Below are 27,543 nucleotides of genomic sequence, written 5' to 3' on the forward strand. Positions count from 1 at the left end.
ATGCTATGCGTGTCCATGAGGACGCCACCGGCCCCGTTTCAACTGTACCGGTTGGAACGGGAGTTGAAACTCACCACTTAATTCTACCACCCAATCACCCGGAACATTCAAGACAGTATCATGCAGATATCTCATAAAAATCACCCACTAAACTATGTTTAGTTTTCTCCACTAAACATAGATGGGTGGAAGAGGGGAGGGGAAATCACTACTATAATTTTCAAATACCCCTGGACATCTGACACAGAAGATATATATAGGAATTACAAAGACAATGCAAAGTACAGGTAAAGGGTCCCCTTGCACATATGTGCCAGTTGTTCCCAAATCTAGGGGGCGGTGCTCATCTCTGTTTCAAAGCCAAAGAGCCAGTGCTGTCCAAAGATGTCTCCGTGGTCATGTGGCCGGCATGACTAAATGCTGAAGGCGCACGGAATGCTGTTACCTTCCCACCAAGGTAGTCCCTATTTTTCTACTTGCATTTTTACATTCTTTCAAACTGCTAGGCTGGCAGAAGCTGGGGCAAGTAACGGGTGATCACTCTGTTACACAGTGCTAGGGATTTGAAGTGCCGAACTGCCGACCTTTCTGATTAACAAGCTCAGCGTCTTAGCCACTGAGCCACCGTGTCCCTACATGCAAAAGGTACCATCATGAAAAATAGTGAAGAAGAGCTAATTACAACCTTTTGTTAAGCTGAAAACATTGTCATACCTTTGCAGTCTGGCCCATAATACCCTGGAGCACAGAGTTCACAAGCCACTCCAACAAAAGCTGCACTACAATTGCACTGTCCCGAGCCTTTATGCCCATCATCACATGTACCACGATTTTGGCATGGTGCTTCCAGTCCTCCGGGACACACTGAAAAAGGCAGAACCGACACATCTTTTTCAACCAAATATATCACTTGAGAAATAAAGTATAAATGAAGTCATTTAGGCTTTCCAAGGAGACCACAGTCTATTTGGTCATATAGTTTTATTCATTTCCTAGAAACAACAGCTACAGATAATAACTTCCTCCATGTTTGAAACTTTATGTGTTGGGTATGTATAACCCTTCATTTTTCTTCAGTGCTTTGCAGTTATTTTACCACAATTGTTAGTAGATTTGTCAGTTATTGCACACAACTAAAATTATCCTTAGAGATAAATTCCTTCAAGATTGTACTTTATACACAAACTGCTAAAAAATAAACCTAGGAAAATGAAGAATAAAATTCTGTTTAATATTTCAGCTTTTAAAAATCAGGGTAACTTTCTGCTGGTTACCTTTCTATCATTCTAAAAGAAAGGTTTCACATGATGCCGTAAAGGTTTTCTGTCTCTTACTGTCATTCTCTATCTGCCAATTATTCACATCTTTTAATGTACCCTACCTTTGCCCATGTATAGCGATGGTTTTTATTTATGTTGAATGACATGCATATGTCAGGGAGATCTACACTTTACAGAGTAATCCTGACAGCCTAATTGTTAGTTTGTTTGGTTTCACACCTGCACACTTATCCACAGTGCACCAAGGGGGGAGCGAACTAGCTTGCACTATTATAGTAATGATTATGATCATACATTTTACACCCATTTAGGTTTCATATGTTCTGGTGTTTAGCCAGGTTTTAAAGCGATCTGACTTTAGAACAACCAAGAATTATCTTTATGTAGTAACCACCTTATTTTGGACAATAAGCAAACCATGGAATTAATAGTGAATGTCTGCCCGAATAGTGAAAAGTCAGATCCATAATCATATGAGGTCAGAATAAGGGAACCTGATTAACCTGTAGCTCTAATTCTAAGCAACATTTGTAGGGAGTGAGTCCTATTGTATTCACTGGAATTTAGGTCCATGGTTGAAGTTAAATGGCAAATTCATCTTTAAATCAAGGTCATTTTAGAATGATAGAATAACAGAGTTTGAAGGGACCTTGGAGGTCTTCTAGTCCAACCCCCTGCTAAGCAGGAAACCCTACACCACTTCCGACAAATGACTATCCAGCATCTTCTTTAAAACGTCCAGTGTTGGGGCATTTACAACTTCTGGAGGCAAGTTGTTCCACTGATTAATTGTTCTAACTGTTAAGAAGTTTCTCCTTAATTCTAAATTGCTTCTTTCCTTGATTAGTTTCCACCCATTGCTTCTTGTCCTCCCCTCAGGTGCTTTGGAGAATAGCTTGACTCCCTCTTCTTTGTGGCAACCCCTGAGATATTGGAACATTGCTATCATGTCTCCGCTAGTCCTTCTTTTCATTAAACTAGTCATACCCAGTTCCTGCAACCATTCTTCATATGTTTTAGTCTCCAGTCCCCTAATCATCTTTGTTGCTCTTCTCTGCACTCTTTCTAGAGTCTCCACATCTGTTCTACATCATGGTGACCAAAACTGAATGCAGTATTCCAAGTGTGGCCTTACCAAGGCATTATAAATTGGTATTACACTTCACGTGATCTTGATTCTATCCCTCTGTTTATGTAGCCTAGAACTGTATTGGCTTTCTTGGCAGCTGCTGCACACTGCTGGCTCATATTTAAATGGTTGTCCACTAGGACTCCAAGATCCCTCTCACAGTTACTACTATTGAGCAAGGTATTTTCATGAAGTGGTTTTCCTTTGTTTTCTTTAGGAGGTGTTTTTTTAAAGTCTGGCATTTTAGGAGTTTCCCATTTAAGTCCCAACCATGTTTTCAAGATTAGTTTGATGCAGGATCTGCTGTGATGCACTTAGAATTGTATGGCATAGAAAATGCACAGGTACTCCAGTACACACGATGACTTCTATGAAAATCAGGAAAAATGATTTGCTTATCGATTTGGTCCAGCATTGGTTGCAATTCAGCATTTAAGCATTGCTACAAGACAATGGGAAAATCCATGAACTGTTGTTTTGTTTCTTACCATTCAGTGTAATATTTACTATACGCAAGAAGATAAATGATATTTTTGGCAAGGAGGAGGAAAAGTGAAAGTCATTGAAGATACAAAAGAAATTATTAAGTGCGTGAATATTAGGATATGTTCTGATATTGGTGAACAGTAGTGCACAGAAAACTTAACATGTATATCAAATCCAAACGAACATTAGAAATAATTATATATTTCAGTCAGAGGATCCAGAACCTTAGATCCTAATCCCCATAGATGGTAAAACAAATTGCTGCGCTATTTTTAGCAACTGCCGCTAACATTATTATAATTACCATGTACGGAACGAAAAACATGTTAATTTTATCTGGAATTTTAATAAACATTCCTTACCATGGCAGTTCTTTCCATAGTGGTTTGCACAACACTGGGGTACCCACTTGGTGGTAAGGCATGTTTTCTTACATCCGTTAGTGAAGCGTTTTCTCAACTGATATTTAGTGATTGATATTCGAGAATGGTACCGCAAACGGTTGCTCCTTGGAAACTCAAAAGAGTCATATCCACGATAGCAAGTCTGGGGTTCCCCCTATGGGAAAAAGACAACTGTTTTTGCTTTTTCTTGGAAATTTGATTCTTAGGATGAAACTATATGCTCAACTTGCAAGGTATGTGGGAACTTCCTCCTATTACTCCTACGTGTTAAGTAACTAAAAATCTAAATCTTTTTGAGAGGGATGGCAGCAGTGCCTTAGATAGAAGGTCTATACAGAGAGTTGTAAGAGCAGCTGAGAAGATTATAGAAGATTTAGAATGTCCATCCATTCATTCAGAGACACGGAGGAGGGAGATTCTAAAGAATTGACACTCACTTCCCGTTATTCAAGGAGTAACTGCTTATAAGTGCTATGTGCTTAGAGCTCAAAGTATTGTTAGAGACCCCACACACCCACTTTACGGTCTGTTTCTGTTGCTCCCTTCTGGGAGGAGGTTTCGAAGTATTTCTAGCAGGCCTAGCTGATTCAGATCCTGTAACAGATTTGTTTCCTATGCCATCCTTCTGGTAAACTCACAAGATTCATTTTTCTCACCATGTATATGTATACATCTGGACTAGACTGTGTTGCTTCTCTATGTCATATAATATATGTGGGTCATGAGCCGAGGTGGCGCAGTGGTTAGGGTGCAGTACTGCAGCCACTTCAGCTGACTGCTAGTTCTGCAGCTCGGCGGTTCAAATCTCACCAGCTCAGGGTTGACTCAGCCTTCCATCCTTCCGAGGTGGGTAAAATGAGGACCCAGATTGTGGGGGCAATATGCCGACTCTGTAAACCGCTTAGAGAGGGCTGAAAGCCCTATGAAGCAGTATACAAGTCTAACTGCTATTGCTATTGCTGTATGCATAATTCTGTATTTATTTATTTAGTTATGTTTACATAGCGTATATTGGAGGTAGTGACCGTTTGAGAGCTGTATGAAATGAAATACAAATTAATGTATGCCAATTAGTGTATGTTCAAAGTGACAATAAAGTTATTCTATGTATCTTATCTTGGTCTGGTCAAATACAGTACTGAGCATTTTAACAAGGGTGTGTAGACTTTCTATATCCACTGTAGGAGCATGTGTTGTGCCTGTCAAATGCTTGATTGTAAAATGTCTTGTAAATCACTATGGAATTGCTTATTATCCACATCTTGTCAACTGTGAATCCACCATTTCTCTGGGGATGCTTACCCTTTCCATTGATCCAAAAGGACAGGGTTTCTCAAAGCCGCAAGTACCACATGGAGCATTCTGGGAAGGCATGATAGGGAAATAGGAAAAATAGACAAGTATGTAAGAAGCCAGGTTAACTTTCGTCTGAAAATCTTTTAGATTTTCCTTTCTCACAAAGGCTGCAACCTACTAGAAGACAGAGTTGGGCAACATTTTTGGCTATAGAACTTTCCTTTGAGTACTAAAATCAAGATGACATTATCCTGGTTAGCAGAGCTGGCATTTTGGGCCCTGACCCCAATGCCGAGACGCTTTGGGATGTTTTTATTATGTATTTATTTTGCGTTTTAGAATTTGAAACTTGCAAAACAAGTAAAATACATACAGATTATACCATCTCACCTGAAATTAAATTGCCATGATGGTGAGAGGGATTTTTTTTTAAAAAAAATGTAGTTTAACAGAAACAGAAGTATTTTTGGAGACTTTTTAAAGACAACTTTTGTATTATTATTATGTGGTTAATCTTTGGTGAGATTCACAGCCTTTGGGGCTGGTTGGTAGCTCAACAGCTCGAGTCCTAACCAAGGACCTAGGAGTTGTTGTTGTTGTTGTTGTTGTTGTTGTTGTTGTTGTTAAATTTATATGCTGCTCATATCCCTTATAAGTTGACTTCTTATTGGAAAGTAATTAATATTAATTAATTAATTAATTAAATTAATTAATACCAATTTTGTTGTATTTATTTTGTACAATGACAATAAAGACTATATTATACTAATTTTCACAAACATGGAAATAGCACGGAGAAACTGCTGGTTGCCACTGTCAACATTAGTATAAGAAAGTTAACTAAAAGTCTTCTTTTTATCCAGAGCAGCAGACCCAACGTTTTTGGCACCATGGACCAATTCGGTGTAAAAAGGTTTTTCCATGGACTGAAGGGGGCGTGGTTTTGCATGCTGATTGCATCCCATGGAAGGGGCTTCACTTGTTTGTGTGGACCAGTTGCTGGCATATCGCGGAATGGTACTGGGCCACAGATCAAGGGTTGGGGACCCCTGATCTAGAGAATGCTTTAATGTTATTAAATCAATCAAATGAAAATACCATATGCACCTAATATAAGCCCTACCCAAAAAGTAAACCCTAGAGAAGGGAGTGAGCGTGTCCAGCAAAAGCGGTGGTGAGTGCATGCAAGCTGATATTGTCTGGCAGCAGCTGGAGCCCGCACAGCACAGGTGAGTTGATTACCTGTGCAAGCAGCAGATGTAAACAGAGGCATGTGATCTGGACATGCCATGTGGGCCGTGGGAAAGCCGAGTGTTGTTGGGCTAGAGTGGTGGGTGGCTGTAGGGGGCTCATCTTTGCATGGTGACACTAGCAGCAGACAGAGGAAGTGATGAAGAGGAAGGCAGGCAATCTACATGTGATGCATGAGCCATGGGAGAGCAAAGTGGTGTTGGGCCAGAGCAGCAGGTGATTGCGGGAGACTCATCTTCGCAGCACATTGGGATTACCTGCCTTCCACTCCATGCCATCCATTCTGTGCAGCCCCAGAATGCACTGACCCAAGGACTGGTAGGCTGAAGCTGCTGTCAGATACCGTCAGTCCCTCACATGCTTGCCAGCTTCTGTGCAAAAGCCTGGGGGTGGTGATCACCCTGAAATTGTGTTTCCAGGTCTTATTTTCTGGGTAACATGATAATGATCTAAATCAGTAAACATCGATGATTAAAATTTAAATACTTACTGAAATCTCAACTGTTTGAAATTCATCACAACGGGATCCCAAATCTGGAGGCTCAAGAAGGTGATCAGTTCCATAAGCAATGCCCACATTGAATTCCATATACCGCTGGACAATTTTTGCATTGCCATTGTCTACCACAATATCCCCCTGCAAGCCAAAAAAGCAGTAAAAGGGAATCAGAAGACAGAAGACAAATATTGGTGGCTTTTGGTTTTGACTAATATGCAAAATTCAAACTTATCACCTGTTGCTTCTTAAACATGTTTAACTCTTTTTTAGCTCCAGATCAGAAGCATTCAAGTTTATGAAGAAAAATCCTCTATCAACAAGGTATAAAATCAATAAGAAGACAGGATCTTTTTAAAAAGCAATCATATAAGATCCTGTCAGTTCCTATACTCTATCTATTGATTGCATTGTATTTTCCATGTATTTTACCAGGAAAGCTATATAAGGCAGGCTCAAAGAGTCAATATCAGCGGTGGGTTATGATCGGTACGCACCGGTACTAGCGTACCGGTGCCTGCCGGGAGCATCGGGTACTGTTCCGGTATGGTGCTCTGGAGGGCCCAGCCGCCCACCTTCTGTCCTTATCTGTATTTGAGCTCTTCGGGGCATCCGTGCACGCGCATGGTACGTAAGCGCCTGCGTGACGCTCCACAGAGCAGCTGGAGTGTTGCGGAGGTGTTGCGGAGCATTGCAGATGGTAAGCACATGTGTGCACACTCTGCGTGCACGTGCTGCATGTATTCATGTGGTGGACCCCGGGCCCCGTTGCACTGTACCAGTTGCAACAGGATCCGGAACCCACCATTGGTCAGCACCCTCCCAGAAATCCTAGACAATCCCATATGTCACTTCAAGTTGTATTCAACTTGTTGTAATGTTTGTTCACATTCTATGTTCTTTGTTCTCTGTTTCAAAGATATTGCTTCTTGTTCAATTTTCCTACCTTGTTCTACCTTCTCCTAAAATAATATACTCCTTTGGATTACCTGTCTCCTTTTGTTCCTAACTTCTCTTTCTCAGCCCATGCCTCTTCTGCATTTTTTCATTTGCTACCGCCCATGATCTTTAATACTTGCAGCTGCTGTATTCTGTACCTACTCCTTAGCCCAACTTATAAAACTAGTTAGGACATTATTATCAAAGCTGATGCTGTGGTGGCACAATGGTTAGAATACAGTATTGCACGCAAACTTTGCCCACAGCTAGGAGCTTGATCCTGAAATAATGTGACAACAATGCTTATAATTTTAGTTCAGCTTTCATTCGCTTTACAGCACCAGAAGGAGATGGCTCCAAACAATTGTATGAGCCAAAACGTAGGGGGAAAATTAGACGCATCTTATAGTCTTAGTTCCCCATTCTTCCATTGCTTGGAATGTTCACCCAGGGTTGGGATAATTAGCAAGAAGGGAATTAATGTTGGTATATGCATTAAATGGAGAGGAAGGGATTACAAGAGAGTAAGAAGACACCCAATAGGGAATATGCATTGAAAAGAATGCACTAGCACCAGCTGTTTGCATAAGAGGCAAAGAAAAGCCTTATTGAAGCAATCTCTTTTCTCTGGGAGAAAAGGAAAAAAAAAGTCAGGCACAGGAGAACCCACACTAACTGACTGTTACTTTTTCATCACCTTTGTAGCTGTAAATAGTGCTGCCCAAGGCAGTCACTAAATGAAGACTACCTGCACATTTTGAAAAGGACAGTGTTGTACATGACTTTGTCCTCTTGTGGCTTCAATTTAAAGGAGTGCATACTTACAGCATTTGTTTTGCTGCAGCTAAATGAAATGGTTGAGCCGTGCAAAGTCCTCAAAGATGACAACTCTGTCAGTTTGGAAGCCAAGACCTAGAACCACAGAAGAGTAAATAATGATAGATTTGCCATAGAATCAAGCTGGCCAAAATAGACAGGAATTGGGGAAGGTTTCATTTTAATTAAAAGAATGGAAACTCGTTTCCTCATATGCCTTTCTTCTCTGTGTTCTGTTATTATAAACTGTGTTTCTGACAGTAAATGTTTCTGGAAGTGAATCAGCTAGGCAGTTAAATGTTCAAGAACGTTAAATAGGAATGGGTCTCACTTAAGGCTGCCAAAGACTTCTGCACTGATCTTGCAGAGAGTAAATTTCCTTGTGGATCCATGGCATGATCATATGAAGCACCACGAGAAAATCAGCATTTGCAGAAAGAAACTCATATAACTTTGAGTACCAACTCAAAGGTTAAAAACTGGTTTAAAAAGAGGGAAATCCTAGTACTTGCTTAGCATCCTGACTACTCTTCTAAGTTCTTTTTAAAATTAAACATTAGAGGAAAAAAATGTTGAGACAGACAGTTTGCTCCTTAACAAATTTACCATGGCCTCTATCTATATTTTTCAAAATATGTGAAGTCATGCTTAACAGATATGCATGTGTCCTCTTGAAATACACCCTTTATTTTACAGAACTAAAGTGCATCTTAAATTACCCAAGTTATTTAAAAGAAGGAATTGAGCTGGCACCTGCAGATGCCTGAACAAATGATGATGATACTCATTTTCATTTTAAGATTGTAAAACACACATAGTTGTCTATTTAAGATGGGCAGCCATCTAAATCTAAAAATCTATATTAAAAAGGGCATTTTCAATGCAATTGTATACCAGTTGCTCTAAGATTTCCTCTATTTTAATTTTCCTCATTGCAATTCCTCAGCTTTGGCATTTCTCTGATGAATAAGCAAGCTAAGGCAAGTAGCAACTTCCCTCCCACAGTCCGATCTCACAGATTTTATCAAATAAAATGTTGGTTAAACATTAAATCAAAACCAATTTCTAGTCTGGTTTAAATGACATGAAAAGAGGGTGTGTTTTCTGCCAAGCTGAGTCCAACAGGGCTTCTTTGAAAAGCTTCTGTTGTTTCAACCTTGAGTTTACCTTTATGTCCCGGACCATGTGCCCTTTGAGATAAGCAGACAGTTTGCTCCTGTGGTCTTTGTGATATAGCCATTGTTGCATTTCAGCAGGAAGAGAATTAAAGGCTTCATCAGTTGGCCACAGCATGGTAAATGGCTGATGAAGGGTATTATTGACCAGGTTAAGAAGTCCTGTTTCCTGCAGAGAGAGACACAGAACAGTAAAATAGCGTGATATCACTAATCTAAGAGAATTCACAATTTACTGTCAGTCAGATGGTCAATCCCCCCCACCACACAAGCATCAGTCTTGAAAAGATAAGGGAGCTGCATCAAAAGCTACCAAGTTTATATGGAAAGAACCTCCATGCTGTCAAATGGAATGTGATCTGGGAGTTCGGTTAATTAATTTTTGAGGGTTTTAGGGGAGGGTGGTATGAGTGATAAGAAGATGCCTGATGCCTCAAGCCTTTCAGGCTTTACAACACTGCCTACTTTCTTCAAAGTAGGCTCCCTTTGTGTCTTAACCCTGTCTGGTTTTGAAATGTGGATTTTGATATGCTATGCTATGCTCAGCATAGGGGAAGGGAAATGGAAGTGGTGCAGGGCATCTATGGTGGCCAAAATAAATAAAGCATTTTTTCAGGCTAGCAAAGTTTTTGTGCATCTGAGGAAATGAACTGCAGCCCACAGTGTTCTGCCTTTTTAATAAATACCAATATTAATGTATAAGGAAAAAAAGGCTATCATGTTCCCTAACTGTATGTTGATTGCATCAATTCCTGTTATGATTATTTTATGACTGTTTCTACTTTATGGGATGTTAATTGTTAGCAACTTTGAAAGACTGGCTATAAAATGAATGAGTGAGATTAAATACATAAATAATCTATGATCCTGTAAATACTTAAGGGTGAAAAGAGTGTTTGAAGAAAATTATACACATATAAACCCACTTAAACCAGATTTTTTTTTAAAAAATGATTGTTTCTCCTAAGAACAATTTCTTGCTTTTGCTATGGTTAAAGCATTGGGATTTGGGAGTCTTTCTAATCTACTGCAAATCACCCAAATATCTACCCATAGATTCCAGCCTACTTTCTGCCCACTTTTAGGATTGGTTTAGAATCTTGAAAGATTTTTGGAGGAATGTTATCAGCTATGAAGCCTTTGGAGTTCCATGTTTCAATAATCGATCTAAAAAAAGTTCTGCAAGGAACAAATACTTGTTGGGAGATTTGAATTAATGAAGAAGACCTTGTGAGAGGATGTAATCCTGAAGGAGAGCAGAGTGTTGAAAGAATTCTAAGGAAATAATAGAATGTCACATTAAAATAAAATGCTCAAAATATAGTTGTCTGGGATGTAGAGCATGGAGTTAGCCCAGCTGTTAATGAATACTAATATACATTGCCAATAATTACCAAAAAAAACATGAGGGTAGAAAAGTCTCCCTCCTGTCTAAGTTACATTTTGAGAAGAAAGAAGTGCAAGAGAAAAAGAGAGAAAACTTTCTTTTTTTTCTGTTAAATATACAGACTCTATTAACTAACAATATATCAAATGAGAAACAGATCCAGGACAGCATCTGAAGAGTCTTCCATATATCTCTTTCTCTGAGTTTGCATATTACCTCCAATAATCCATGTCTGTATCAGTGGTGGGTTTCAAATTTTTTTAGAACCTCTTCTGTAGGTGTGGCCTGCTTTGTGGGAGTGGCTGGCCGGCCATGTGACTGTGTGGGAGTGGCTTTCCAACCATGTGACTGAGTGGGAGTGGCTTGGCAGTCATGTGACTGTGTGGGCGTGGTCAACTTGTAAAATGTGGTGAAACTCACTTAACAACACTCTTGCTTAGCAACCAAAATGTTGGCTCAGAAACTCTGGCATTTGAAGCACGCAAGTCTTAAAGCTGTCAAGTTACAAGACTCTAACCCTTTAGAAAAAAAAATCCAGGGGTGTTCAAACATGACAGCTTTAAGACTTGTGGACTTCAACTCCCATAATTCCTCCTCTTGCTCTTCATCTTGATGATGTGCGGACGGGTGAAGGGAGGGAGCTTGAACCGGTTCTACACGGCACTGTAGATTTGTGGAACCTCTTCTATAGAAGAAGTTAGAACTGGCAGTAACTTACCCCTGGCCGGTAATCAGTGAGGGAAGTAGATAATGTTTTCTTCCTTTGGAGCTGAATTCTATTAAAAGTTAAACCATTATCCAAGGTGGCAAGCCGAGGTGGCGCAGTGGTTAGAGTGCAGTACTGCAGGCCACTTCAGCTGACTGCTAGCTGCAGTTCGGCAGTTCAAATCTCACCGGCTCAAGGTTGACTCAGCCTTCCATCCTTCCGAGGTGGGTAACATGAGGACCCAGATTGTTGTTCGGGGCAATATGCTGGCTCTGTAAACCGCTTAGAGAGGGCTGAAAGCCCTATGAAGTGGTATATAAGTCTAACTGCTAGGGAGCCGAGGTGGCGCAGTGGTTAAATGCAGCACTGCAGGCTACTTCAGCTGACTGCAGTTCTACAGTTCGGCTGTTCAAATCTCACTGGCTTAGGGTTGACTCAGCCTTCCATCCTTCCGAGGTGGGTAAAATGAGGACCCAGATTGTTGGGGACAATATGCTGACTCTGTAAACCACTTAGAGAGGGCTGAAAGCCCTATGAAGCGGTATATGTCTAACTGTTAGGGAGCCGAGGAGGCGCAGTGGTTAAATGCAGCACTGCAGGCTACTTCAGCTGACTGCAGTTCTGCAGTTCGGCTGTTCAAATCTCACCGGCTTAGGGTTGACTCAGCCTTCCATCCTTCCGAGGTGGGTAAAATGAGGACCCGGATTTTTGGGGGCAATATGCTGACTCTGTAAACCGCTTAGAGAGGGCTGAAAGCCCTATGAAGCGGTATATAAGTCTAACTGCTATTGCTATTGCTAATTAATTGGAATTCAAATCCCACTTCTGAAATGCACTTTGAACCAAACTTTAAAATGATATTATTTTGTATTTTTGATATATGGGCTTTAATATAAACCTGACTAGATGGCAGCACATAGCCAACCTTGACTAATCTTAAAAAAGCTAAGTGAGTGATGGTTAAGCTTTGGATGTGAGACTGTCTGGAAACTGCATGGTTCTGAGATAGGTTTGGGAATTTAAAAAAAATAATAATTGGAAAAAGAGAACGGCAAGCCACTTCCATATCCTTGTCAGGAAAGTCAAGCTCAACACAAGGACTATGACACTTATGTTTCATTTTACAGATTGAAACTGAAAGAGAATGGTTCAATTACCTTTAGAAGCTTGCTGTATATATTATATCCATGAGCCTCTGCAACTTCTATAATAGTTTTCTGGAAAGGAATCAAACAGAAAAGTTGCCAATAAAATCCCAGTTCCAGAGCCTGATCAGAAAAGGTGCATGGAAGAGATGTGGCCTAATTTTCACATCTAACACTGGAACAACCTGCCTTTTCCCCCATTTCTGGCGATCTATAATGTGCACATGTAGTTGTAATACACAGAGATGATAAGTAAATCTTGTATTATGGGTATTCTTTTTAAAACCCAGGGGTAAGATGCCGTGCAATAGCCCTGAACCCAGGCTAATGACGTGATCTTTCACACAGCAATTCTGAAATAAATTCAGTGGCAGGTAACTGTGTGAAATGCTACAGTCCAAACAGATTTTGCTTCAGTTACGCAGCTTGTACAGAAAAGAAAAGACACAAAAAATAGATCGGAGGTAGATTATCCCACCTCTGGAAATAATCCAAACTGTATGTGCACCCAGGCATGGACACTCAAACAAAACAGAAACATGTTACAATCAAGTAAGACGGATCAAGGGCTCACTAGTAAGGGAATAGTTGGTGTGTGAAACATCTAACATCTAACTCAGAACTGAGTATAGTATAAGAAACTATGAGCCATTAAAAGCCATGATTATTTTCAATAACATCTAGTTTTACAGTAGCTCCAAGACTAGCAAATGCATTACGGCTTCTTTCACCTTTTCTAGCATATCTTAATGTTAGACATACCTCTGATTGGTTGCATGGAATGCTGTGGTGCTGCAGGTCATATGGGGCTAAGATCCCATCAATAAAATGTATGACTCCATTCTCTCGAGTAATGTCACTTTCAATTATCTTTACTTCATCATTTAAATACAGACTGTTCTGGGAGGGTAAAAAGAGAGAATACATTTCCAGCATCTTTAAAAACAGTCTTCTTGTACATCATACAAAAATGCAAGAATATTATTCTAGAGCCGGGGTCCCGAACTCCTGGCCATGGGCAATTACTGAGACATGGCCTGTTTGAAATCGGGCTGTGGGAGAAATGGGTAAGGGCGCACGCGTTGGAGCTTGCATGTGACCACAAATGCCGTCCTCTCAAGCACCCCTCCACTCTCACCAGTGGAGTTTCATGCATGAGCGCAAGTGGTGAGTGGAGCATACATGAAGCTCTATTCGCATGAGTGGAGGGCCCACGTGCATGCTGCTCACACAAATGGAGCTGTGCATGTGAGCGTGCCTGTGCCTGCCACTCACATCCCACCCACCCCTGCTGGGTCACCAAGCTGGAAAGTTTGGGGACCACTGTTCTAGAGGGTTCATCATTGGCCCTAAAAAGTAACCCATGAAAAAAAAATAAAGAAGTGATAGGACACAGTCACATGAGGTCTCTGTTAGCTGTGCAGCAAAGTGAATTATGACTAAGATGGAAATGGAACAGGACTGCGACAATGACACACACCTCTTTCACAGAAACTCTGATTTTGTGACCAGATAAAGCTGTTATAGAATCCTGTGATTCCAAATCATCTGATAGGAGCATCTGACAGATAACTGTGTGATAGCGAAGCAGATCTTTGATGCAGCCAGCTTTTTCCCATTCTGCAAACTAAAGAAAATATGGTTGTACAAGGCAAGCACAGGTTAAGCCCTTCTGGTTCAGGGGTTTGAAAGGAAGCTGCTCTCGGTGATATAATAGTAATATATCATGAATAGTAATATATCATGAATACTATTCATATCATGAATAGTAATATATCATGAATGAATAATAGTAATATATCATGAATGAATAGTAATATATCATGAATGAGTAATATATCATAATATATCATGAATATATCATGAATAGTAATATATCATGAATCATCAATTATCTAACATAATAGAAAATGGCTAAAACCTGGTTCTCGTGATCTATTTATCATTTTAAAAAATGTGGAACTGTTGGGCATTGGCATAAACATATCAGTCAATTACATAATAGCCATCAGTACAGATGGGAAAACTGAGCCACAACCGAAATTCAGTTCAACTGAAAACGATTCTTTATTTATTAACTTAAAATATTTCTTTGGCCACCCATCTTACAGCACATTCTTAGAGAATGGCAACAATAATACAACTATAAGGTGTTTGGAAGCAAAGTCATAAAAAAATATATGTTTAACTGAAACAAGAATTTGCCTAGAATTTATACTTTTCTTAAGGTTCTCTTGATGAACTCTTCTTTTACATTAAACAACTTTCAGTGCAATGAATAAAGCCACCGCTTGGTTTTCAAACCCTTTCACAGGCTGCTTACTGTGGTCGTTTTCTGTAGATAATCAGCATGTGGGACAAAAATGGTGTATGGTCCTTTCCCCACCATCTCCGTAACTCTATGAGCCTGCAGCACAGGGAGAAGTCCAGGGATTAGTATAAATACCAAACGAAAGTTATAATCTAGAGAAAAAGTATTGACATTTGGATTCGGAGAAATTCCAGTTTTCTTGGCAGTGCTCAGTAGGTGCTGCAAGATGTAATGTAATCTTGGGTTTTTCAACAGATTTGCAATATCAGGTTCACAGGAAATGATAGCTCTATGCTGCACCAGTACCACTGTCCTTGGGATAGAAATGCTGCCTTTGGTCGCTAGCCGAGGAATTGGAAAAATTACAAAGAACAGTGAGAGGAGAAAAATTTGGGAGATAAATCTAATTAAGAATGGTTAAGAAAGTGGGTATGTTTAGGCTAAGAGAAGGCTAAGGAAAGACAGCCTTCTAAATATTAGAAAATCTTCTAATATTCCCTGGGCTATCACAGGGAAGGGGGTGTAGATTTATTTTCCACAACTTCCAAGAACCATAAATGAAAACTCTATAGAAGGGATTTAAATTTGACATAAGAGGCAATTTCCACACTGAGAACTATGAAATGTTGGAACAACTTTCAAAGAAATCAAAGATGCTCCATTATTGGTGATTTTTTTTTAAAAAAGGATGACATTTGTCTGGTGATTTTTTAAAAAAAGGCTGACATTAATGTTCTGGGCAGTGGATTAGACATGAAAACCTTCAGGGTCCCTTTCAAACAGATGATTATATGAACTCTGCACCCATCTTAGAAAATTTCCTCATTCCTTTTTTGTTGCAACACTATTCTCTTCATTGGGTATTTTCTTTTACTGATTACATTCAATTCCACCCCTTTTGTCCATTGAGTCTTCAAGGCAATTAGCAACATTAAGCAAGAATTACAAAATATAAAATATAAAATAAGATACAAAAGCCAAAGATATAAACATTGTTCACACTTAAAAGTTCTGGCTAAAAACATGGATCTAAATTCCACTGTATGCAGAAATAAAAACCAAGCTCAAAAAACAAAAAAACAAACCCCATCAGGGGAAAAAAAAAATTCCATCAATTGAGAATCTCTCTAGAATGGGTAGATCAGCCTTTTCATTCTGATGCCTTCCAGATGTTCTGTTCTATACTTATAATTTGATTGCCCAGTTGCAGGAATGGTGCAAGTTACTTTCTGAATCTCATTCTAGTGTTTTACCACATAGAAATCCTTCTCATACCTACCCGAATATAACGAAGAAATTCAAAGGCATCTTGTCTTCCAATAAGTTCCTGAGGAAGGAAGGGAGGGAGGGATTAAACATGTTCATAATAACAAGTTTCTTCAAAATGAGCATGAAAATCATTTACTGTAATAGGCTTCTAATACTGTAATTGCAGATATGGAAATTCCTTATGAAAACTCTCCCACTGCAAAATTATAATAGAGAAAAGCAGATTTGATGCATGTCAGGCTTTGAGCCCTACATTCTGGCTGAAATCTTCATTTGTACTTGAACTGGTTGCGCAGAGGATTAATGAAGGCGTGGATGCAGTGATCTTTGGCAGCCAAATACTGTGGCTGGATTGATTTTGCCTCAAGGCTTCCATGTGCCCCATGAGGCTTGGAAGCCATCACTCTTCATATATGTGAAAGTTAATTATTAATTTTGAATTATTAATTCTAATAATCATATTTGAACAATTCAATATAGGAAATATATTACCAATGAATTATATCACCCTTACCAATGAATTCCTAGATAGCATACATGAAAAAAAAAACTTTGTTCTGTTTACATTTTCTTTCAAATGACAGTTAAACTGATTTATCATCTAATTAGAAATCTTTTATTACTATGTTTCCTCGAAAATAAGACAGGGTCTTATTTTCTTTTACCCCACAAAATATGGCCTTGGGCTTATTATAGGCGAGGGCTTATTATTTTCTGGGACAGGTGAGAAGCGAGGCGCGCCATTTACCTTTCCAGCTCCGTCGCATTCCACGCCATTGTGCTCAGGGAAGCGGCTGGTAAAAAAACCCCTTCTTACAAGTTCAATCAACTTCTTGAAATCGCGAGAAGGTTTTTTTTTTTAATACCCTGAACACAATAGCGTGGAACGCGACAGATCTGGAAAGGTAAGAGGCGTGCCTCAAGGCCCAACACCACCCCACTCGCCCAAATGGTAAAGGCAGCCAGCCATGTTCCCTTCCCCACCATGGCTTTAGCAAGGGGTGGCAGGTGATGGGGGGGGGAAAGCGAGGTGCACCTCTTACTTTTCCAGCTCCATTGCATTCCTCACCCTTTCGCCCATTGAATCCCCTTGTAAAAAAAGCCTCATGAGTTCAACTCATGAGATTTTTTTACAAGGGGATTCAATGGGCAAAAGGGTGAGGAACGCAACGGAGCTGGAAAGGTAAGAGGCGCGCCTTGCGGCCCCACACCACCCATCTTGCCCCGTTGCATTCCTCGTCCTTTCACCCATTGAATCCCCTTGTAAAAAAAACCTCGCGAGTTGAACTCATGACGTTTTTTTACAAGGGGATTCAATGGATGGCAGGGTGAAGAACGCAACGGACCTGGAAAGGTAAGAGGCACGCCTTGCTTCTCCCCCCACCTGCCATTCCTCGCTAAAGGGATGGTGGGGAAGGGAAAAAGGGAGGCTGCCTTTCCCATAGGAGTGGGCGGTGTTTTTTTGCGTGAGAAGAAAAGAGTGGTGGGCTCTTTTTGCATGGGAGGGAATTTGAATTTGAATTTGAATTTCCTTTATTTGTATGCCGCCCTTTTCCCTGGGGGGACTCAGGGCGGCTCACAATTCAAAAAGGGAGGGGGGGGGAAAGACAAACAGTATTCCAATATGAAAACAAGGGTGGAAGGGTGGAAGGTGGAAGCACTTTGCTTCGCCTGCTGCTGTCTTTGCAGCAAGCCGTCTTTTCGCCCCGCAGATTGCACTGGTAAGTGGTACAGTGATAATAGCGGGGACTGGTTTAAGCACGTGCTTAAATAGTTGGGGCAGGCTTATTTTCAGGGGAGGGCTTATTATGGCGCATGCTCTGAAAAGTCCGTTTGGGCTTATTAGCAGGGCATGTCTTATTTTTGGGGAAACACGGTATTATTTTTAATTCATGAGATCATTTGCAGCTTTTTTTTTGCAACATTTTCCAACCCTGTCACTGACTATGTCACATGTTGCTTTTTCAATACTACTCTCGGCACAAATTTTGGGGATGTTAAGAAGGAAGACTGCTCTTCCAGCATTTGGGAATGGATGCTCATAAATTTTGCAAGTTTTAAGTAAAATATGTCTTACCTGCCACACAGTTCTACGACATGTGAAGCCATCACCAGTCCCCAATATACAAAGGCATATTCGATCCCCATTTTCTTTTCTAAGGCACAGTGCTAGTGGACTGCAGCCACCGTTATTCTGATCAAGAAAAGAAAAGCTAATAAGCTGGAGCCATGGTCAGGGGTTATCAATCATTCCTTTAGGCATAACTTGTCTGGAATACTCTTCTTGAAACTTAGCTGCCAGGGGAGCAAGTCCCTCTCCTTTTCCCACAAGTGAGCAAGCTATCAACAGCTTTGGAGAAGGGGAAAGTAGCCATCTCAGTGAAGACAACTGTGTACTGAAAACTCAATACCATGCCCTAATGTTTTCCATGAACCTATCAGTCATTCAAAGACTTAAAAAGGAAAGGTACCCTAATGGAATTCACCTTCTCTTTTAAGGAATTCGAAGCACATGAAATTTAAATTATCTATTTAATGGATATAGTTTTTTTGTTTATGAAAAACAACTTTTATTATTTATTACTAGTGATTTCTGTTCCCACCTAAGGTCAATGTTCCCTCTAATTTTTTTTCAGTGTGAGCGGAAAAGTATAGTGTTTGAGCGGCATATTTTCATGCCTGAGCACCTGAATTTTTTTCACATATGTCACCTAAGACAACAATAAAATCAGTATTATTTGAAACTCAAAGTTATGTTTATTCAAGGTACCTGCTTAATAAAAAGTGTTATATAATATCAGTATCACTTAACAACGCTCCTGCTTACCAACCAAAATGTTGGCTCAGAAAGTCTGGCATTTGAAGCACGCAAGTCTTAAAGCTGTTGTTACAAGACCCTTGCACCCCTAACCCTTTAGGGGAAAAAACCCCCCAGGGGTCTTCAAACGTGACAGCTTTAAGACTTGTGGACTTCAACTCCCAGAATTCCTCCCTGAGGGGAATTATATATTTGGACTGTTTCATAGTTACATTAGAGAACTACATTGTTAGAACTTAGCACAAAAGATACCTTTTATCTGAAAATCCAAATAGAGTAAACCTGCTATTATCCCAGAGCACTAATGTCATTTGTCCCAATCTGTTTTACGAGTCTGTATTAAAATAGATATTTTCACTAAATTTTATAGATCTATATTTCAGGAACCTATCAGAAGTTAGGGCAAGATAAGAGTAGAAGAATGAATTTTGTTGCAGGTCATGGGGATTTTTTCAGCATCTTAAAAGTGGAGTGCATGTGCATTGAACTAGCAATACCCATTTAATAACAAAAGGAAATGGTTGAATTAAATTTGGTAAAGTTGCAAGCGAGCTGTAAAAAGCTTGTGGTTTTTAAAATCATAGAATCAGAAGGGATACTGGAGGTCTTCTAGTCCAGCCCCTTGTCCAAGGCAGGAGTCTTTATATCATCTGAGACAAATGGCCCTCCAGTCTTTTGAAAACCTGTAGCAAATGAATTAAGATTCCATTGATTTTAATTGTTCTTACTGTCAGATTTCTCCTTATTTCCAGCTTGAGTCTCCTGACAAGTTTCCATTGGTTCTTGTCCTGTCCTCAGGTGCTATTGCTGCTGCCGCCTCCTCCTCCTCCTCCTCCTCCTCCTCCTCCTCCTCCTCCTCCTCCAACAGCACCAACACATTTGCTGCCCAGCGCTGGGGCTGAGGTGAAGCCGCCAAAGCTCCCGCTGGTGCCCCCGCAGCGTTAGGCGGAAATCCGGCAGTGCTGTTGGAGGAGGAGGCAAACCAGCCTGCCACCGCCGGCCACCGCCAGCCCCGCCGCTCTTCCCGCCCCCTTCCCAGCCCCACAGTCCAGCGGTCGCAGCAGAAGCAGCCCCGGGGCTCCGCTGCCGCTCCCCGCATTTTCTGGACGGGGATTCCTTGGAGAGGGGATTCCTTCCTGCGAGACCCCGTCCAGAAAATGCGGGGAGTGGCAACGGAGACCCAGGGCTGCTTTTGCTGCGACCGCTGGACTGTGGGACTGAGAAGGGAGCGGGAAGAGCAGCGGGGCTGGCGGTGGCAGGCTAGTTCGCCTCCTCCTTCTCCAACAGGCAACAGCACTGCCGGATTCAGTTGTAGCCGCCAGGACTTCCACACGTTTCCTTAAGAAATCTCTGCGCGGCAGATAAAAACTTCTGCGCGGGGTTTTCTTGCAACGTGCGCGGCCGCGCAGGCGCGCACCTTAGAGGGAACAGTGCCTAAGGTTACTGGGCTTAATAACAAGCCCCATAATCAGGGATCATGAAATTAATTACCTCCAAGTTGAAAGCCATACAATTTCTAGATTATCTTAATTTAGTAAGTCTTTACATCAATCAGTAATAATGGTTTATTGACTAACACATAATTAGTTCAGTCCACTAATCATATTAAGCTATAAGCTATGGTTTATAAACTATGGTGGTTGAATTAACACAGTAAACCAAATCGAAACAAAAAACAGTGTGATTTAGTGAAATGGTTTTCTTTCTCCCTTGTGAAATTTATTGCCTGAAACGTTTAAGGATTACCTATCAGGGCTGGGAAATGTGATACCTATGTTACCATGGCATGCATAAATCTTTTAAACTGGTAGTTGCATGATCTTAAAATTAAACAAAATATAAAAAAACACATGGCAGAAATATCACAAGATTGCCACTCAAAATCTTGTAAGATTTGGGTAACAATGCCAGATGACTTCAGCGAACTCCTGATATTTTGGTTGTTTAAAGAAAAAGTTAGTTTTTTAATGTTTATGTCATGCTGCACCTGGATTACCATTGTGATGAGTGGAATCACACCATTATCAACTCTTGGTGGGGTTAGTATTGTTTGCTTTTTTTAAAACGTAAAAACTAGCATTCAGGAAATCTTGTAAAGAAAAGGCATCAACAAACCTCCAAGCAAGGGTGAGTATATTCACACTTATTAATCCCATCACCAGTGAAGCTAGGAAGGCAGGCACAGGCAACCTGAGAGAAATAAAAAACACCACCACATATTTCACCTTCAGAACTACAAACAGAGGACACAAATTGCCAGACAACTTCTGCAGCAACAGTAAAGATGCAGATATTTGTCACTTTCCTGCTCTCTTTCTGCTATTGCAAAATAGAGGAAGTGTGTCCTATATGTGCAGGCTTTGCAGCTGCTGTGCCAAAAGTTGCAAGAGCACAATCAGTTAATAGTCACATTGCAAATGAGTGAGCCCTGTGTGTTTTAAGCCATTGGATGTTCCCACTGGGGAAGCAGAACAGTGAGGACACACTTGCCACACTTCAGAGTGAGTATGTAAAGGACAGACTACAGGAGGTCTGCCTCCAGACTGTCCATCGCTTGATAGCACCAGCCATAGAACCTATAGTTACACTGGGCTCTTTCAATCCTGGACACATGAATGGTACCTCCCTTTGCCCTCATCCATGGGATGGAAATACCAGCCGTTGTTGCAGATGTTAGACCAGCGATGGCTAACTTTTTCCTGACTGAGTGCCCAAAGTGCACCCGAACACCCAAAATGCAATGCGTGTGCGGCCCCTGCACATATGCCCCCCCACATATGTGTGTGCCCCCATGTGTCCCGCCCCCATGCATGCATGTGTGCCCCCCGTACACCACTCATGCATGCACACACAGCCCTCTTGCACGCACCATGCCCTCTGTGCATGTGCGGCAAGGACCCAAAGACCAGCTGGCCGGTGGGAGGCGTGTGCGCATGCATGGTAGAGCTGAACTGGCATGATGGCTTGTGTGCCATCAGAGAGGGCACTGCATGCCACCTCTGGCACGCATACCATAGGTTCGCCATCATGGTGTTAGACCGTAAATTACTTTGATCCATCATTCCATGCATGATAAGCAAGGAAACGAAGCAGATGACAAGGAAGATATGCAGCTTACAGGATATAATGGAAATGCTACTGTTGCCTCATCAGGGACCATTTATACTGATGATTGCAAGACAGAGATAGCCAAACCATACTTTGGGAGGCCAACTCGATAACTGAAACCCTGGTACCACATGGAGGTTTCTAACTATGTGTAATGGGATGTAATGAGATTATCTCTTGGTAGGGGGGAGGGACTTTGTGATGCAGTTTCTTAAAAGGCCAGGGCTTTAATCACGAGCTTGAAACTACCATCTTGACTTTTTTGTCTCTCTCTGCAAACACTCTGTGTGATTAAGAACAAACAATGCAATCTTTCCTCTTCTTCAGTATAAAGAAGCCCCATTAAACTCACTGCCAAACATAACAGAGTGTTCTGAGATTTATCCCTGCAATCTTGGGATTGTCAAAAATCATAAAAGCAATAGACAAAGGAAGAAGCATAAGAAAATGAATTGTTTGTGCATGCTTATATATATATATATATATATATATATATATATATATATATATATATATATATATATATATATATATATATATATATATATATATATATATATATATAAGATTTTTACAACCCCTGGTAAGCCCCAATTATGGGAGGAAGCTAACTGCTTCCATCATCTCTCAATCGGCTCGTCACAAGAGTCCATCATGACAGAAACCCAATATTTTTACTGTTGCCTTTGTTATATTTGTGTTTTTTTATTTGTGCTGATAAATAAATAAAGGGAGACTAGTATAGATCTATTTCAAGCTATTTAGCTCTCATCAGCTAGCCATACCCTTACTGGGATTTGAACCTGGGCTATATGGCATACCAGGCACACTAGGCAGAGATCTTAGGGTCTGGCTAGCTGATGAGAGCTAAATAGCTTGAAATAGATCTATACTAGTCTCCCTTTATTTATTTATCAGCACAAATAAAAAAAACATATATATATATATAAGGAAAGGCTTGAGCAAATAGGAAGATTTACCTGTGCTACAGAAAAAGGAAACAGAAAAACTCATCCAAGTAAAAGAAATGAAGTGCACTGCTCAACAACTTTATTTAGCTAAGGGTCTAAAGAAAATGAGGGTCTCCACTGAAAATTAAAATTACAATTATATGGGCTAAGATAGGAAACAAGCATGGATATTTCAGTATTAAGTGATATGCTCTCAGTTGTTTTACAATTATAAGTACCATGTTTCCCAAAAAATAAGACCTGTCCTAAAAAGCCCAATCAGGCTTTTGAGCGCATGTGATAAAATAAGCCGCCTCGCGAAAATAAGCCCTCCCCGAAAATATTGCAACACAGCAGCAACCATGAGGTTACCACACTCACTACCTCCTGAACGTCAAAAATAACAAGACCTCCCCCAAAATAAGGCCAAGTGCTTATTTCAGGGATCAAAAGAAAATAAGACCCTGACTTATTTTCGGGCAAACACAGTACATTATTAGTAAATTTCAAAATAGGATAAGATAAAAATTTGCTTACCAAACCTGGCCCTGTTTTAATACATGTTGCATTTTGGTGGCATCCTCCATTGCTTTCTAAGCACCGATTCAATTCTACATATAGAAGAAATACATGCTATATGAAATTACTTCCACCGTAAAATATGACTATGTTAACAAAACAAGAAGATATGAATCAATGAATAGCCTGTTAACTTGTGCAATAAAAGTGCAAGGAGCAAAGATAAGTCAGGACACATTTTTGATCTTTCTAAATGCCCCAAATGTTCCTCGTAAAAATTCATCATTGATTAGGGAAAATAAATATCATATGAAAGGACAGTATGGAAGAAAACTTTCAAGCAGTTTTTACCTTCCCAAGTGGAACATTCATACGTCCCTGTTATAAAGTACGTATATCCCACCTACATATGGAGCAAACAATGGCATTCATTCTAACAGCAAGCCTTAGAAGCTGTCACCATCGCTGGTGAAGAATCCTCTTCTCCATTACTCAGTGATCATGTCCATATTATTTTGCCATCTGCCTCACTTAAAGTGAAGTAGCCAGCAAAGAAATTTACATGTATATTTTAAGAAAGCACTGACTGCCTGGACTGATGTAAAAGGTGGCCAAAGTCACCTTATTGAGATGGGTGGCTTATAAATTAATTAATTAATTAATTAATTAATTAATTAATTAATTAATTAATTAATTAAATATGATAGATAGATAGATAGATAGATAGATAGATAGATAGATAGATAGATAGATAGATAGATAGATAGATAGATAGATAGATAGATAGATAGATACTCTGCAAGAGAAATAATACCATTCCTTTTATCCTGCTTTAAATATTTCATCTCCTTTTAAATGTATTTATCTGGGTAGTGGTCTATCCCAATATTTAGTTATTAATCCCATTTTAAAAGTGGTTCTGCCCAAAAGTGATTTTGGGCAGAAAAAAAAACCTTTTAAAGCTAAATCAGCCATCCTTTCATCTGCTTTGAACTGTATGATGCTTATCCCAAAAGTGCTTTTTCTAGAGGCAACTGGACTTTCTAGTTTTTCTTTGAAGATATTTCGCTTCTCATCTGAGAAGCTTCTTCAGCTCTTGAATGAGAAGTGAAAACGTCTTCTAATAAAAACCAAGAAAGTCCAGTTGCCTCTTGAAAAAGCACCTTTGGGACAACCATGACCTGGATGACTGAGAATCTCCATAGACATGTATGATGCTTACCTCTGCATAAAGTTCCATCTCCTGAATAACCTTCTTTGCAACTGCAGATGTTTTTTCCCGGTGCTATTTTGGTACAGTTGGCATATATAGAACAGCCGCCATTATCCTCAGCACAGGGGTCTATTTCTGAATTACCAAAGAAAAAGAGGGTGGGCTAAAATAGAAAACAGTTGTGCACAGGTATGACAAGTACATTTGCGAACACCTGGGGACCTTGTCCAGACTGTGATTTGAATCTTGGCTTTCCTCCAATATATCCCTGTTTATGAATCAGGATGTTTGTGTTGTCCTTCTACAACCACCAGGACCTTGCAAAACTGATCCTGGATTTACAGGAACGGTGTGGTGAAACTAGAGTGAAAATGGTAGGAAGTGTTGCAGAAAATGACAGGCTTAGACTTCTCAGGATACAGGAGGAGTTTATTTGGCAGCTAGGTTCAGAAAGCTAGCCCATGGCTAGCATTGCAAGTTCTGAACAACCTTCATTATTGAAGCACACATTCTTATATGTTCTCAAAGGCAGCGTAACACGGAAACACTTGACTCATTTCTTATTGGTTACCTTGAGGAAAAAGCCGCATAAGTAGATATTGTCTAACTTCTTCTTTTGTCTTGGGCCATAGGTACTGACTACGTGTCTCTAAGGGAACTTTAGCTGAACCTTGCGGTTTTGGGCTTTTGACATAAGGACATATACTGGAACATTTTGTGGTTGAAGGCTGATGACATTTCCCTGTCCCTTTAAGCAAGCTTCTAACTGTTCCTTTTGCCACCTCTCTGTTTTTATATTTTTAATCCATATTTTATTCTACTTTAGAAGGGTTCATGTGGGATATAGGAAATTATATTTCAGGAAAAATGGTTGGAGAATTTTGTCTGCTACTTGACCTGAATGGAAGAACAGGCAAGGATTTCAAGCCTTTGTTTTGCCCAGTTGTGGTCTTCCTCAACCCACTTGCCAGAGAATACACATAAAGATTTCAGGCCCATTTTCTTGGACATGAATCTATGTCGTGCTGCAGATGCAGACAAAAGAGGAGTTTCATAAGATTACGTATGTTTATCCTTCAGTGTAAACGTTTCTCTTCAAAAAATGCTCATTTCTCTTCACCCAGCCACTAGCCATTGAAAGTCTGAACATAGCACATAGAAAAACATTGAATGCTGCATTTTAAATGATATGGAATTATGTTTTACTTGTTGTAATGCTGAAATGAACATGTGTATATCAGCAATGCTTGTGCATGTGGTTAGTGAAAAATATGGTCATTTTTAGCTGTTATGGCTCTATCTCTATGTACTGTAGCAGAGGTGGTGTTCAGTCAGTTCTGACCAGTTCTGGAGAACTGGTAGCGGAAATTTTGAATAATTCGGAGGACTGGCAAATAGACTGGCCCCGTCCCCAGCTGATCTTCTTTTGTTGCCCTGGAAAACAGGTTAGTGCAGTGGTTCTCAACTTCCTAATGCCGCGACCCTTTAATACAGTTCCTCATGTTATGGTGACCTCCAATCATAAAATTATTTTATGTTTTCCGTATTTTTTCAAAAATATGTGTTTTATGATGGTCTTAGGTGACCCCTGTGAAAGGGTCGTTTGACCCCCAAAGGGGTCCCGACCCACAGGTTGAGAACCGCTGGGTTAATGGGATGGGAAGGGAATGAGGATTTTGCAGTATCTTTCCCGTGCCACAAAGCCATGCCCACAAAGCCACGTCCACAGAACCGGTAGTAAAAAAAATTGAATCCCACCACTGCACTTACCCGTGGTGCTATTTTATCAAGCATGAATTATGAATTGAAAGCATTTGCCAGCAATACCTGTACAAGAGGTTCCATTTCCAGAATAACCAGCAGAACAGGAGCAGGTGGGTTGAGAAGTAGTAGAGTCATTCATGCAACTGAAACAGAATAAAAAGGGATTGAGAATTATATATTAACTCCTAGACATATGTTTATGATACTGTGTGTTAATTGTGTTGTGCTTGTTTGCCTGGATCACATTGCTCCCCTTCTCTCATTTGTCTAAATGTGTAGTTACAAAACAGAGATACACTGCAGGAAGCTCAAGTTTCTGATATTTGCTTCTTTCATATGCTAAAAGTGAAATTTTTGCACCTTGAAAATAAATGAAGATTGCTATTGAAAACAATTACAAAGTAAATCATTCTGAAGCAGGAATTAGTTGTAGTTATTAATAGGCCCATTAATATCTATCAGTGAAAATATTCATCTTACTTATTTGGATAAGAAAATTAATAAATCATGGGAAATGTCTTGTCTACTCTTGCCTACTCTTGTTCAGAATGGAAAGATGTAGTTTGTGAGACATTTATATTTAAATTAAGGAAGATCTTGATGAATAGAATCTATACCTTCACAGGTTTTATTTGTAAATAATGTGTACATTAGAGAATTTAATAATCACCAGATCACTTTTAAGGAATTAAGCAATGTATAATAGAGAGGTTTAACTAACAACTCAGCTTCATAGAAATACTATTTAATTTATTGATTAGATTTTTATCCCATCTATATTAATATACAAGTAACTCAAGGTGATAAACATAGATGATGCTCTTCTCTCCTCCTCTTATCACAACAACCCTGTGGAGAAAAAGAGGGAAAAAATCCCTATGGGAGTTGTTACTGAAAACAATCACATAATTTCAAATAGGTATTTAATTGTGCCCTATAATTGTACTTACTTTGCATTCACATCACATGTACCATTGCAGAAATCAGTTTCAATCTCTGCAAGAGAACATTTTGTTAGAATATTGTCCAATACCCATGCAAAAATCATTCTCTAAAATAGTCATGTACTTTGTAATGTGGG

At 40.0% G+C, this 27,543-nt stretch overlaps 1 protein-coding gene across 1 annotated transcript in view; it reads right to left on the bottom strand.

Moving 5' to 3' along the window:
* The window catches only part of STAB1 (stabilin 1), a 110,874-nt gene that overhangs the window by 18,074 nt on the left and 65,257 nt on the right, over positions 1 to 27,543 (bottom strand). Inside the window, exons 40-56 of the mRNA XM_087708218.1 lie at positions 27,413 to 27,458; positions 26,526 to 26,605; positions 24,708 to 24,833; positions 23,504 to 23,577; positions 21,024 to 21,098; positions 18,168 to 18,284; positions 16,101 to 16,148; positions 14,834 to 14,917; positions 13,991 to 14,137; positions 13,273 to 13,410; positions 12,523 to 12,582; positions 9,265 to 9,441; positions 8,107 to 8,193; positions 6,337 to 6,483; positions 4,602 to 4,661; positions 3,258 to 3,453; positions 715 to 864 (exon numbers count right to left, since the gene is read on the bottom strand). Of these exons, the coding sequence (XP_087564344.1) occupies positions 715 to 864; positions 3,258 to 3,453; positions 4,602 to 4,661; positions 6,337 to 6,483; positions 8,107 to 8,193; positions 9,265 to 9,441; positions 12,523 to 12,582; positions 13,273 to 13,410; positions 13,991 to 14,137; positions 14,834 to 14,917; positions 16,101 to 16,148; positions 18,168 to 18,284; positions 21,024 to 21,098; positions 23,504 to 23,577; positions 24,708 to 24,833; positions 26,526 to 26,605; positions 27,413 to 27,458 (1,812 nt within the window). The remainder of the gene's footprint in view (positions 1 to 714; positions 865 to 3,257; positions 3,454 to 4,601; positions 4,662 to 6,336; positions 6,484 to 8,106; positions 8,194 to 9,264; positions 9,442 to 12,522; positions 12,583 to 13,272; positions 13,411 to 13,990; positions 14,138 to 14,833; positions 14,918 to 16,100; positions 16,149 to 18,167; positions 18,285 to 21,023; positions 21,099 to 23,503; positions 23,578 to 24,707; positions 24,834 to 26,525; positions 26,606 to 27,412; positions 27,459 to 27,543) is intronic.

The sequence above is a fragment of the Thamnophis sirtalis genome, unplaced genomic scaffold, assembly GCF_051295495.1.
Source record: "Thamnophis sirtalis isolate CommonGarterSnake01/CBP01778 unplaced genomic scaffold, rThaSir2_p1.2 scaffold_3, whole genome shotgun sequence".
Taxonomy (NCBI): domain Eukaryota; kingdom Metazoa; phylum Chordata; class Lepidosauria; order Squamata; family Natricidae; genus Thamnophis; species Thamnophis sirtalis.